The sequence below is a fragment of the Musca autumnalis genome, unplaced genomic scaffold (genome assembly GCF_047663935.1).
Source record: "Musca autumnalis isolate F117 unplaced genomic scaffold, ASM4766393v1 scaffold_4, whole genome shotgun sequence".
NCBI classification, from domain to species: domain Eukaryota; kingdom Metazoa; phylum Arthropoda; class Insecta; order Diptera; family Muscidae; genus Musca; species Musca autumnalis.
In genome coordinates this window covers 236,362,955-236,377,650 of record NW_027411977.1, presented here as the reverse complement: position 1 = coordinate 236,377,650, position 14,696 = coordinate 236,362,955, and the positions used below count along the sequence as shown (strand labels likewise).

The 14,696-nt window shown below is 38.5% G+C and overlaps 1 protein-coding gene across 2 annotated transcripts in view; it reads right to left on the bottom strand.

The window, feature by feature from the left end:
• Positions 1-7,339: 7,339 nt before the first annotated feature.
• Positions 7,340-14,696, bottom strand: part of knrl (knirps-like) — a 155,818-nt gene continuing 148,461 nt past the window's right edge. For both annotated transcript variants that reach the window (XM_073982784.1, XM_073982783.1), the window contains one exon: positions 7,340-9,891. In XM_073982784.1, the coding sequence (XP_073838885.1) occupies positions 8,077-9,891 (1,815 nt within the window). In that variant the 3' untranslated portion in view covers positions 7,340-8,076. The remainder of the gene's footprint in view (positions 9,892-14,696) is intronic.

Sequence of the window (14,696 nt, the reverse complement as noted above, 5' to 3'; positions counted from 1 at the left end):
TATTTTCGGCGGATTTTCCGTATTTTATGCACAAAATGTGAATGTAAGACGGGATTTGGTCTAAAAATAAATATGACAAATTATATCGAGAGCGGTTCAAATAGGAATATAGCTACCCATATATATTATCGGTCGATTTAATGTTTTTGTTACGAATGTTCAATTTCAATGAAATTTTGAAGACTTAGCAGTCAGTAAAAGTCATCATTATTTACAGAAATACTTATAGTTGGAATTGACCAACAGCCTTGGTATCATATCTTTGAAAGACTTCTTAAGATTTATGTTTTATTATGATATATCTAAATCATTAGGAATACTTATAGGCGGAAAGGCTTTCGAAGGAGTGTTACCTCCTGAAACTTAAAAAAATACCACAGTAGCTCCATAACAACCCTGAACAGGTATATAACTCCTTCATATCTCCTATATTAATTCGTTAAAATATTAAAAACGTTAATATAATTATGGCATTCCATTATATTTTATCGTAGTCGGGGCAGCAAAGCGCGCCGGGTTCAGCTAGTAAAGTATATATATATTCTTGATCAGGATAAAATTCCAAGACGATCTAGCCATGTCCGTCTGTCCGTCTGTTGTAATCACTCTAGCGTCCGCAATAATTGAGATAGGGTGCTGAAATTTTGCACCCGAGGGTCTTTTTCCATAGGCAGGTCAAGTTCGAAGATGGACTATATCGGTCCACTCTTTGGTATAGCCCCCATATAACGGTACCTCCGGATTTGAGGTATTTTGACGTTCTTTGCCACATTTGCAGACCGAATTAGCTATAATTTGGCACTTAGAGTTCCTAGTGATCAACAAACTTATTCCCCAATGGATATGGGCATAGGTCCATGTTTTGGTATAGTCCCCATATAACGGTACCTCCCGATTTTCGGTATTTTGAGCATTTTAGCCACAATTTTTAACCGAACTATCTGCCATTTGACATTTGAGGTTCTCAGTGGTCATGAAACATCTCCACGAAACATCGTTAACAAGTCTCCATGTTTTGGTATAGCCCCCATATAACGGTACCTCCCGATTTTCGGTATTTTGAGAATTTTTGCCACAATTTTTAACCGAACTATCTGCAATTTGACACTTGAGGTTCTCAGGGGTCATGAAACATCTCCACGAAACATCGTCAACATAGCTCCATGTTTTGGTATAGCCCACATATATCGGTACCTCCCGATTTTCGGTATTTTGAGAATGTTAGCTACAATTTTTAACCGAACTAGCTGTAATTTGCCATTTGAGGTTCTCAGTGGTCATGAAACATCTCCACCAAACACCGTCAACATAGGTCCATGTTTTGGTATAGACCCCTTATAACCGTACCTCCCGATTTTCGGTATTTTGAGCATTTTAGTTACAATTTTTAACCGAACTATCTGCAATTTGACATTTGAGGTTCTCAGTGGTCATGAAACATCTCCACGAAACATCGTCAACATAGGTCCATGGTTTGGTATAGCCCCCATATAACGGTATCTCCCGATTTTCGGTATTTTAAAAATTATAGCTTCAATTTTTAATCGAACTAGCTGTAATGATCGGTATTTTGAGAATTTTAGCTACAATTTTGTCTATTCAAAAATAATCGTCAATATAGGTTCATGTTTTGATATATCCCCCATATAACTGTACCTCCCGATTTTCGGGAATTTTCAGTGGTCACGAAATTTCTTCACTAAAGTTCGTCAACATGGGTCCATTTTTGAGGGTCTACATTGTTTTGATGGAACTACCCTCAATTTGACTCTTGAAGTTCCCTACAGCTATAAAACTTTTCCGCCAAAAAATTTAAAGATAGGTTGACCCTTTGATATAGCCCCGTAGGTGGTACCTTTCACCTAGCTGAACACATTTTTTTAGATTAGATTAGATAGCACTGTGCAGCAAAATGGAGGTGAAAGTCTAGGGTACGGAAAATTCCTCTTGGGGAAGAAAGGCCTTGGCGAGTATAATATGAACCTCGAAGGACAGATCCGCCGTGAGTCGAACTTCCGCGTTATGGCGTGATGAAATTTTTGTTAGAGACCCTGTGGGCCATCATGAATTAGCATTATATCTTTGCTTGTTGCTTTTGTTGATCACTTATGCAACAGTGAACAAAGATATAATGCTAATTCCTGATGGTCCATAGGGTCTCTTGCAAAAAATTTTTAGAAATTTTTTCTAAAAATTTGGCCTATCTGTAGCCTATAAAATTTTATAGAACATTTTTCATAGGCCACTGCGGTCTATAAAATTTTATAGAACATTTTTCATAGGGCACTGTGGCCTATGAAAATTTTCTAAAAAATGTTATAGGCTACAGATAGGCCAAATTTTTAGAAAAAATTTCTAAAAATTTTTTGCAAGTGACCCTATGGACCATCAGGAATTAGCATTATATCTTTGTTCACTGTTGCATAAGTGATCTACAAAAGCAACAAGCAAAGATATAATGCTAATTCATGATGGCCCACAGGGTCTCTAACAAAAATTTCATCACGCCATAACGCGGAAGTTCGACTCACGGCGGATCTGTCCTTCGGGGTTCATATTATACTCACCAAGGCCTTTCTTCCCCAAGAGGAATTTTCCGTACCCCAGACTTTCACCTCCATTTTGCTGCACAGTGCTATCTAATCTAATCTAAAAAAATGTGTTCAGCTAGGTGAAAGGTACCACCTACGGGGCTATATCAAAGGGTCAACCTATCTTTAAATTTTTTGGCGGAAAAGTTTTATAGCTGTAGGGAACTTCAAGAGTCAAATTGAGTGTAGTTCCATCAAAACAATGTAGACCCTCAAAAATGGACCCATGTTGACGAACTTTAGTGAAGAAATTTCGTGACCACTGAAAATTCCCGAAAATCGGGAGGTACAGTTATATGGGGGATATATCAAAACATGAACCTATATTGACGATTATTTTTGAATAGACAAAATTGTAGCTAAAATTCTCAAAATACCGATCATTACAGCTAGTTCGATTAAAAATTGAAGCTATAATTTTTAAAATACCGAAAATCGGGAGATAACGTTATATGGGGGCTATACCAAACCATGGACCTATGTTGACGATGTTTCGTGGAGATGTTTCATGACCACTGAGAACCTCAAATGTCAAATTGCAGATAGTTCGGTTAAAAATTGTAACTAAAATGCTCAAAATACCGAAAATCGGGAGGTACGGTTATAAGGGGTCTATACCAAAACATGGACCTATATTGACGGTGTTTGGTGGAGATGTTTCATGACCACTGAGAACCTCAAATGGCAAATTACAGCTAGTTCGGTTAAAAATTGTAGCTAAAATTCTCAAAATACCGAAAATCGGGAGGTACCGATATATGTGGGCTATACCAAAACATGGAGCTATGTTGACGATGTTTCGTGGAGATGTTTCATGACCACTGAGAACCTCAAGTGTCAAATTGCAGATAGTTCGGTTAAAAATTGTGGCAAAAATTCTCAAAATACCGAAAATCGGGAGGTACCGTTATATGGGGGCTATACCAAAACATGGAGACTTGTTAACGATGTTTCGTGGAGATGTTTCATGACCACTGAGAACCTCAAATGTCAAATGGCAGATAGTTCGGTTAAAAATTGTGGCTAAAATGCTCAAAATACCGAAAATCGGGAGGTACCGTTATATGGGGACTATACCAAAACATGGACCTATGCCCATATCCATTGGGGAATAAGTTTGTTGATCACTAGGAACTCTAAGTGCCAAATTATAGCTAATTCGGTCTGCAAATGTGGCAAAGAACGTCAAAATACCTCAAATCCGGAGGTACCGTTATATGGGGGCTATACCAAAGAGTGGACCGATATAGTCCATCTTCGAACTTGACCTGCCTATGGAAAAAGACCCTCGGGTGCAAAATTTCAGCACCCTATCTCAATTATTGCGGACGCTAGAGTGATTACAACAGACGGACAGACGGACATGGCTAGATCGTCTTGGAATTTTATCCTGATCAAGAATATATATATACTTTACTAGCTGAACCCGGCGCGCTTTGCTGCCCCGACTACGATAAAATATAATGGAATGCCATAATTATATTAACGTTTTTAATATTTTAACGAATTAATATAGGAGATATGAAGGAGTTATATACCTGTTCAGGGTTGTTATGGAGCTACTGTGGTATTTTTTTAAGTTTCAGGAGGTAACACTCCTTCGAAAGCCTTTCCGCCTGTAAGTATTCCTAATGATTTAGATATATCATAATAAAACATAAATCTTAAGAAGTCTTTCAAAGATATGATACCAAGGCTGTTGGTCAATTCCAACTATAAGTACTTCTGTAAATAATGATGACTTTTACTGACTGCTAAGTCTTCAAAATTTCATTGAAATTGAACATTCGTAACAAAAACATTAAATCGACCGATAATATATATGGGTAGCTATATTCCTATTTGAACCGCTCTCGATATAATTTGTTATATTTATTTTTAGACCAAATCCCGTCTTACATTCACATTTTGTGCATAAAATACGGAAAATCCGCCGAAAATATATATGGGAGCTATATTCCAATCTGAACCGATTTCGGTATAATTTGTCCCATTTATTTCTAGAACGAATTGCGTCACGCTTTCCAAATTTCAGTGAAATTGGACATATGTAGTGTGTCCAAATCTGAACCGGTCTCGATAGAATTTGGCACATTTATATTTAGAACAAATTCCGTCAGACATCCCAAATTTCAGCGACATTGGACACATATAGCGTGTTTGGAGCATCAAATACAGAAAATCGGCCTAAAATATAGATATAGATCTGAACCGACTTCGATATGATTTCTCACATTTATGCCTAGACCAAATCCCGTTACGCATTCCAAATTTCGCAGAAATTGGACATAAATAGCGAGTTTGGTTCATAAAATACAGGAAATCGGCCGAAAATATATACAGGAGCTATATCCAAATCTGAACCGATTTCGATATAATTTGGCACATTGTTTTCTAGACCAAGTTCTGTAACACATTCCAAATTTCAGCGAAATTAGACATATATAGCGTGCTTGGTGCATAAACTACAGAAAATCGGCCGAAAATATATATGGGAGCTATATTCAAATCTGAACCGATCTCTATATAAGTTAGAACATTTATTTCTGGAACAAATTCCGTCAGACCCTCCAAATTTCAGCGAAATTCAGCATATACAGCGTGTTTGGTGCATAAAATGTGGAAAATCGGCCGAAAATATATATTGGAGCTATATCCAAATCTGAACTGTTTTCGATATAATTCGGCACATTTATGCCTAGACAAAATTCCGTTACACATTCCAAATTTCAGCGAAATTGGACGTATATAGCGTGTTTGCTGCATCAAATGCGGAAAATCGGCCGAAAATATATATTGGAGCTATATCCAAATCTGAACCGATTTCGATAAAATTCGGCACATTTATGTCTAGACCAAATTCCGTTACACATTTCAAATTTCAGCGAAATGGGACATATATAGCGTGTTTGGTGCATAAAATACAGGAAATCGGCGAAAATATATATGGGAGCTATATTCAAATCTGAACCGATATCTATATAATTTAGCACGTTTATTTCTAGAGAAAATTCCGTCAGACCCTCCAAATTTCAGTGTAATTGGGCATTTATAGCGTGTTTGGTGCATAAAATAAGGAAGTCGACCGAAAATATATGTGTATGGGAGCTATATCCAAATCTGAACCGATTTTGATATAAATTGGTATTTCCAGACCAAGTTCCGTCACACATTCCAAATTTCATTGAAATTGGACTTAAATAGCATGTTTGGTACATAAAATAAGGAAATCGGCCGAAAATATATGTATGTGGGAGCTATATCCAAATCTGAACCGATTTGAATATAATTTGGTAAATTTATTTCTACATCAAATTCCGTCACACATACAAAATTTTGAGATTGTATCTGTAACAGTTCTAAAGATATTTGCATACAAAATCTAATTTTTTTGGAGGTACATCCGGTTTTGATGCTATATCTCCAGATCAACGCGAAATTTCAAAAAATGATACAGCCTATTTTCATTCCAGGCCATGTAGCAATGTAGCCTAAACATTTCAGTAAGATCTGTTCAGCGGTTTTCGAGTCTATAAGGCACAAACAAACAAACAAACAAACAAACAGACAGACAAACAAATTTCAATTTTATATATATAGAAGATAGGGTCGCAAATGATTAGTTCGGTGTGTTACAAACGGAATGACAAACTTAATATACCCTCCATACTATGGTGGAGGGTATAAAAATGACAAGTCTTATAGAAAATCAGTCTAGAAATGATCAAACTTATGGGATAGAAGACAACAAATGGGAGGCATTCTGGAGCCTGGCAATGAAATATAACATTGTGAACAGAAATTTTGGGGCAGAGATAATTCCTTTTGGGGATGAAAGCCCTTGGTGAGTATATTAAGAATCACGAAGGACAGATACACCGTGAGTTGAACTTCCGAGTTATGGCGTGATTAATTTTCTGCTGAAGACCCTGTAAGGCATCTAAAATTAGCTTTATATCTTTGTCAACTGTTGTTTTAGCTTATTTATGAGATGACATGTCTTCAGTCAAATCGAATGGAGATTATTTTCGTAGAGCATTTCGACTTTCTAACTCGCTTCCTTCAATGTCCTTTTCGTCCTTTATTTTAAGAAAATTAAATAAAAGTACCACAAGACGCGCATTTACCGCGCATTTATACAAAATCAAAACATAGTCTTTATCTGAACAAAAGCAGGGTAAATGCGCCAAGGACCTATGAAAACGCGACAATATCGATAAGTTGTCAAGCGCCATTTTTGCAGAACATTTCGAAGCTGAAAAACGTCAACTTGTGGTACTTTTATAGCGGTTCTTAAAATAAAGACGAAAAGGACATTGAAGGTAGCACATTAGAAGGTCGAAATGCTCTACGAAAATAACCTTATTCGATTTGACTGCAGACATGTCATCTCATAAATAAGCTAAAACAACAGTTGAAAAAGATATAACGCTAACTCCAGATGCCTTACAGGGTCTTCAGCAGAAACTTCATCACGCCATAATTCGGAAGTTCGACTCAATGCGGATCTGTAATTTGGGATTCATAATATACTCACCAAAGGCTTTCATCCGCAAAAGGAATTATCTCTGCCCCAGATTTGTACCTCCATTTTGTGTCACAGTGTAATTTAAATAAATAATAACACACTTTTAAATTAAATTTTGTATATTCCTTTATTTTAAGTTTTTTATATATATTTTTTCACATATAATAATACAAATAATTTAATAATTTACTGTTTTTATAAAATTTAAAACTATGCTACTACATTAACAGCATTTTGCTAATTGACTACAAAGAAAATAATTTTCACTATATAAAAAAAAATTCATACATATTTATATACTATTTATATAATAATACAATTTTTAATAAATTCTTTAAAAAATTCATTTAAAAAAACTATAAAATAAACTAAAATAATTCTTATTTTCAAATATTTTACATGGAATGATTTGCTAAGCTTTTTTTCTTTAATAAATTCTGCTATTGACAAATTTTATTTGATAAGATTTAAGGAAAATAAACTGTTAAGTCTTCGAAGGAATTCTTCTACCTAGGTATGAATTTCCCACAAGAACTGAAAGGTATAAGGGAAGGGGTACTACTAACAATTGTCAAGCCTGCATAGTTTTGATATAACATTTTCGAAACTATATTGAACAGGGTTTAGAATGGTTTGCGATTGCGATCATCAGGAGGGAATGATTTGACCCTTGTAATAGTTGTTAAGAAGGCCTAAATAAGATAGGGAATACCATAACATGTCAAATTACGCAAGGCTTTTCTTCGGCTAGTTTTGGAGAAATATAAAAATTTATTTGTGACCTGTTCTAGTCCTTCATTAAATTATCGTAAGAATTCCCTAAAATCCCTCAAACTTTTGCTATTTGTTCTTCATTTTCTTCCGCTAAATGTTTCTCATGATGTGAAAAATTCCCTTCGTGCCCATTCTTCCTCTCACAAAGAAAGCCTGAACAAAATTTCCCTAAAGGCATTCCGATCATATTTTCTGCGTCAAATCTAAGGCCGCAGCTGCCAATTTTGCAATTTTCCTCGGTATCTCATCTCCCTCACCCAATTTATTATCCTCTCCAGGAAATTCTCTTTTCATGCTCACTTTTTCTCTAACACCTATATCCCGCTCATGATCTCGCTTTAATTTAATACTCTCTTTTGTAGTTTTCCAATTATCTACCACCTGTACGACCTTATCACTTTCATGTTCTGCATCCGACGACGCCGACGACGAAGAGGATGAATCACATTTATTGTTGACCCCACTAGACCTGGTAACCTGCACGCTACTCCTACTACTATCACTGACCGTGCTGGTAACTGAACTAACAGCTTTCATACTCAAATCTATGGGATTATCTTGAGAATTTTGCTCGGCAGTTGGATTCAGAGGTTGGGATTTTTCTTCTGTACTACTGTTGGGACAATCATCCACTTCTAGGGGTGAGTGGGGAGGAGTCATGGAAACCACTAAATCTTCCTCCTCGTCTTCTTCATTGTCATTTTCTGGTGGGTTATTGGAACTTTGCGATTCATGACCATTCGATTGCGAGTCATTGGTGGATTTATTATTGGCTTCTCCTTCGGAAGCTGTTGCTGCCATCTCCTCATCTTCATTACTTTGGCGGGAATGATTGTGTTGGGCCCTACCACTTTCCGAATTGGGTGTGACGAGGGCACTTATGGAATGATCATGTTTCGTGAGTGAGGGTAATTTGGTTGCAGGTGGTGGACTGTGGGTTTGTTGCTGTTGTTGTGACTTTAGTACCGCATCTAAATAGAATCTCTTGGTTAACTCTTCTGCCGCCTTACTGCCATTGGGTATGTGATTGTTATTCAAGGCATCGGATCGGATTGGGCTGTCTGGTTTATTTTCACTTAACTGCAGTTTGTGATGATTTTCATGCGCAAGCCCTAGGGGACTTGTGGAGCTGGTGGGTATGCCATGAAATCGTGGAGTATTTTGAAATAATTGATGCATTGCTGCCGCTGCTGCTTGTTGTTCCGGGGAAGGTTTCAGCAGGCCAGCATGGGCATGTTGATATAGGGCAGGATGATAACCGGGGAAAAGCAAATGTGATGGAGGTAGAAAACTGGGTGGTGGCATGACAGGCATTGATGACAAGGCGGGAAATGACAAAGGCAAGAAGGGAGGCAACTCCTTCCTTAAGGGGTGGGGTGCAGGAACATTGGCATTGGCGGAAGCAGAGGCTGATTCTCCATGTTTACTCGAGACATGTAAGAGACCTGCACCACTTGCAGCCGCTGCTGCTGCCCTGCCATTAACTTCCCCGGAATTATCCGAATTGTGAGAATCAGGTGATGAAACTGAGGGTGAGGTTACAGGATGTTTGGCATATTCTTCTAGGCTTAACATCATTAATTCTTCTTTGGTCCTGGGAGGATACAACCCTGGATAGGCTCCGGCATGTCCCAGCATACCCAATGCTGCCGCCGCTGCAGCAGGTGGTGGAATACCACCTCGGCCCGCCATCAAGCCGGGATGATGACCGACCGAGGACGGATGGTGTTGCTGCTGCTGATGTTGCTGTTGATTTTGCTGATGGGCCGCCATGGCTGCTGCTGCCTGTTGCTGCTGTTCCTGCAGCAGACAATGGATCTTAAACCAATTCGAACGACGACCATAACGGGAGCCACTTTTGGACATGCCCACCATCAGACATTTGCGCAGGCGGCAAGCCTTGCAGGCAGTGCGATTCTTTTTGTTGATGATACATTCACCGTTGTTCTTGCAATCCGATATTGAAGATAAATTGTTGTAGGAGCGGCCAAAAAATGACTGTAACGAGAAGAAGAAGAAGATGAAAACGAAATTAAATCAATTATTTGTCAAAATTTTCAAAATAAAAAACGTGTTTTTAAAAAGGCTAATGTTTGTAAACAAAATTTGGTACCCCATCTTCTCCCTAACTAAATGGCTCTCTCTTTCTTCGCTTGACTGTCATTATTAGTAAATCATGTTAGCCATGGCAGACTGTTAACACTAATTTGTGGCCACAGTGACAGGGCCAACAGATTTTTTACGTAGGTGTTGCTGCTTTTTGGTTTTGGATTTCAATTGAGGCTTTTGGGTGTAGGTTTTTCGGGTTTGTCTGGCTCTGCGACTCTTAGTCTGTCTGGCATATCCGCAAATTTGTCTGTTCATCCACCCTCCCTCGATGTCTGTTTATGTGTATATCGCTCTTGTGCCTTTATTTTGAGTCATTTAGATTTATGTTTTGGTCCAAAGTAATTTGCTGCTTTAAAGTGATTAATTTGTCAACAAAATTAAAATTAATTTATATCGTGATTTTAAGCTTGGCTTGATATTTATGAGTTCAATTTTGACGTTAACGACGACAACAACAACAACGGCCACAACAAATCATAATAACATTCAATATTTGCAGTCGGTGCTGTTATTTTTAAATGTCAATGGGAAGGTAAGTACAACAATTGGCAAGGTATGGTAATCAATATGTCATTGATATAATTCATGTTAACCCGTTGGGAGACCAGAGAAAATTTGAAACGTGTAGGTCTTCTATAAGCAAAAAAATCTCTTGAGGTATGTTATACATAGGATACCTCTTAAGAGTTGGCCTTCAATAGAATTTCAGTCCTATTATAATCTGTCACCAAAAGGCACCAGAGTCCGCACGCATTGAAGACCATAGAAAATCATAGAACCCAATAGAATCATCTTCAAAAACCATAGAACACCTTCACATCTTCTTTAAAGATACTTTGATATCTTCTAATTGAAAACCTCATGAAAAAATTTAAGAGAAGGCCTTCTCATAGAAGACTTTAAAGCCTTATCTTTCTTCCCTTGTAGTCTTCTTATGGTATGTAGATCTTGAGGCCTTCACCTACAAGATACTCATATTTTCATTTGGAGGAACATGAGGTCTTTTCATAGAAGATAATGGCGTCTTCTTCCAGAAGATAACGGCGTTTTATCACAGAATACAATCTTCCCCTAGATGCACATGACACCTTCTCGTGGAAGACCATGACCATGGTCTACTTATAGAAGATCCCGAGTTCTTCACTTAGAACGCCATGAGGTCATCTGGTGGTAGGCTATGAAAACCGTGAGACCTTCCCATAGAAGACCATGTATTCTTCTCATAGACGTCTTTAAGCTATTGTATCGACAACAGGCCTATTGAGGTCTTCTATTAACAGTAGATATATTTATTGTTGTCTATAGACAGAAGAAATCTTTGAGGTCTATAATAGAAGGATGATCCCATAATGTCTTTTAGAACTTCTTTAGAAAAAAAGTCATTAGATGACCATTTGAGATGGCCTTCTATATACATACGCTTTCATGACTTCGTCGTCTCTAGGCGGACGATTTCTTGAGGTCGTCCTCTCTATACGAGGACCACTTGATTTAGCGTTTTCTACACACATGACCTCTTGAGTTCGTCTTCTCTAGGAATACGACCTCTGGAGGTTGTCTTCTCTACGTATACGCCGTCTTGAAGATGGTTTTCCTACACAAACGACCGCTTGAGGTCTTCTACTCTACACACATGATATATTGATGTATTCTTCTCCAGAGAAATGACCTCTTGATGTAATGTTCTCTAGAAACACGACATGTTGAAGTGGTATTACATGGACACACGACATCTTGAGATTCTCTTCTATAGGTAGACTACATCTTCAGTTGGTCTTCTATAGACATACGACTCCTCGAGGTGTACATCTATAGGCAGGCGAACTTTTAAGGTGTTCCACAGACAGATGGCATCTTGTGGTTATCTTATCAACACAAACAACTCTTTGAGATGATGTTCTACAGACTGGAGACCTCCTTATATTGTCTTCTGTAGACAGATGACATCGTGATTTTGTTTTCAAAAGACAGGTGACCGCTTTAGACCTCTTGATGTGGTCTTCTATAGATATACGACCTCTTGAGGTGGTCTTCTACAGACAGACGACCTCTTGAGCTGGTCTTCTACAGACAAACGACCTCTTGGTCTTGTATTTTGTATTGACAGAATTGGGTTTCGATAGACAGAAGAACTCCTGAGGTGGTCTTCTATAGACAGACGACTTCGTGAGGTGGTCTTTCATACACGCACGACTTGAGGTGATCTTCTATGGATAGGTAACCTATTCATGTGGTGTTATGTATACACACGACCTAATGAGGCGGTCTTCTACAGACAGACCTCTTGTGGTGATTTTCAATACACATGTGGCCTCTTGATGTGGTCGTCTATAGACAGGTGACCTCTTGATGTGGTCATCGATAAACAGGCGACCTGTTGAGGTTGTCATCGATATACAGACGATCTCTTGAATTATCTTCCATACACAGACGACCTCTAGAGGTGGTTATCAATAAACGACGACCTCTCGAGGTGATCTTCCATTCACAGACGACCTCTTGATGTGATCTTCTATAGATAGATCTTCTATAGACAGACGACCTCCTGGTCTTGTATAAAAAGACGAACTCTTAAAGACAGAATAACTCTTGAGTTGGTTTTGTATTGACAGAATTGGGTTTCGATAGACAGAAGAACTCCTAAGGTGGTCTACAGACTACTTCTTCATAAACGCACGACTTGAGGTAATCTTCTATGGATAGGCAACCTTTTCATGTGGTCTAATATACACCCGACCTAATGAGGCGGTCTTCTACAGACATATGACCTCATGAAAAGGTCTTGTATAGACAGACGACTCCTTGAGTTGGTCTTCTATAGAAAGCGACCTCTTGAGCTGGTCATCGATAGGCAAACGACCTCTTGAGGTGATCTTCCATACAGAGATGACCTCTTTATGTGGTCGTCTATAGACAGGCGACTTCTTGATGTGGTCATCGATAAACAGGCGACCTTTTGAGGTGGTTATCGATATACAGACGACCTCTTGAGTTCTGCTATATTTAGAAGATCTCTGGAAGTCTTCCATAGAAGGAAGACTTCTTTGAGGTCAGAGACAGAGGACCTTCTGAGGTGGAATATAATATCTCTTGATGTGGTTTTCTATAGGCAGACAACCTCTTGAGGTGATATTCTATATTCAGACGACGTTTTGAGTTGATCGCCTGTACAAAGACGACTTTTTGTGGGGGAATAGAATAGAGGTTTGAGGTAATCTTCTATACACAGACGACCTCAAGGGGTGTTCTACTATAGAAAGATGACCTCCTGGTTTATTCCGCCATAATAAGACGACTCTTGAGGTTTTCTTTCATAAATGGACGATCTCTAAAGACGGTCTGCTAGACACGATTTCTTAAGATGAACCGGATATCGTCTATAGACGAGGACCTCTTGAGCTGTTTCATAAACAACTGATCTCCTGGACTACCTCTTATGGTCGTCTTCTCTAGACAGATCACCTTTTATGGTCGTCTTCTCTAGACAGACAACCTCTTATGGTCGTCTTCTCTAGACAGACCACCTTTTATGGTCGTCTTCTCTAGACAGACAACCTCTTATGGCCGTCTTCTCTAGAAAGACGACCTCTAAAGGCCTGTCCATAAACAGACGACCTTATTGAGGTCTGCTATAGAAATAGGACCTCCTGAGTTCTGCTATATTTGAAAGATCTCTTGAAGACTTTTGTAGACAGAAGGCCACTTTGAGGTCAGAGACAAATGACTTTTTGAGGTGGAATATAATATCTCTTGAGGTGGTTTTCTATAGCAGAGAACCTCTTGACGTGGTATTCTATACACAGACGACGTCTTGAGTTGGTCTCCTGTATAAAGACGACTTTTTGAGGGGGTCTTCTATATAGACGCACGACCATCTTAAGGTGGAATAGAATAGAAGATCCTCTGATTTGGTTTGCCATAGTCATAGGAGTCTTGAGGTTGTCTTTAAAAAATTTCTCAAATTGGTCTGCTATATACAAACGACCTCTTGAGGTCACCTTCTATGGACAGAAAATCACTTGAAGTGTTTCATATACAAACGACCTCCAGAAGTGGTCTTCTATAGACAGGAGGCTTCTTGAAGTGGTCTTCTCTAGACCGACGACATCCTCAGGTGATAGGCCCTAGACAGACGACCTCTTGTGGTGGTCTTTTACAGAAAAATTATTTATTGACAGAGGACCTCTCGGATTGGGGGCTTCTATAGACAAACTCCTGAGGTTTTCTTTTTTAGAAAGATGACCTCTTGACGTGCCTTTCTATAGACAGACGATCTCCTATGGTGATCTGCATAGGACAAGCGACATCTTGAGGTTGTCTTCTATGGACAGGCGACCTCTTGAGGTGGTCCTTTTAGGCAGATTACCGCTTGAGGTGGTCTTTTTAAGGCTGATTACCTCTCGAGTTCTTTTATAGAAAGAAGACCTCTTGGCCTCTATATAGAAGACTATATAAACAGATAATTTATTGTGAACTTCTACGGACAGAAGACTCCTTCAGATATTCTACAGATAGGAAACTTCTTGTGATCTTTTATAGACAGAATATCTCAAGAGGCTCTCTGGCTATACTTGTGAATACTTGTTTTGTCTCGAAAATACATTTTCTGTCTATCAAAGACCTAAAGAGGGAACTTTTTGATGATTTTCAATAATCTGATATTATTTAGCGGGTGAAATGGACCATTACTTTTG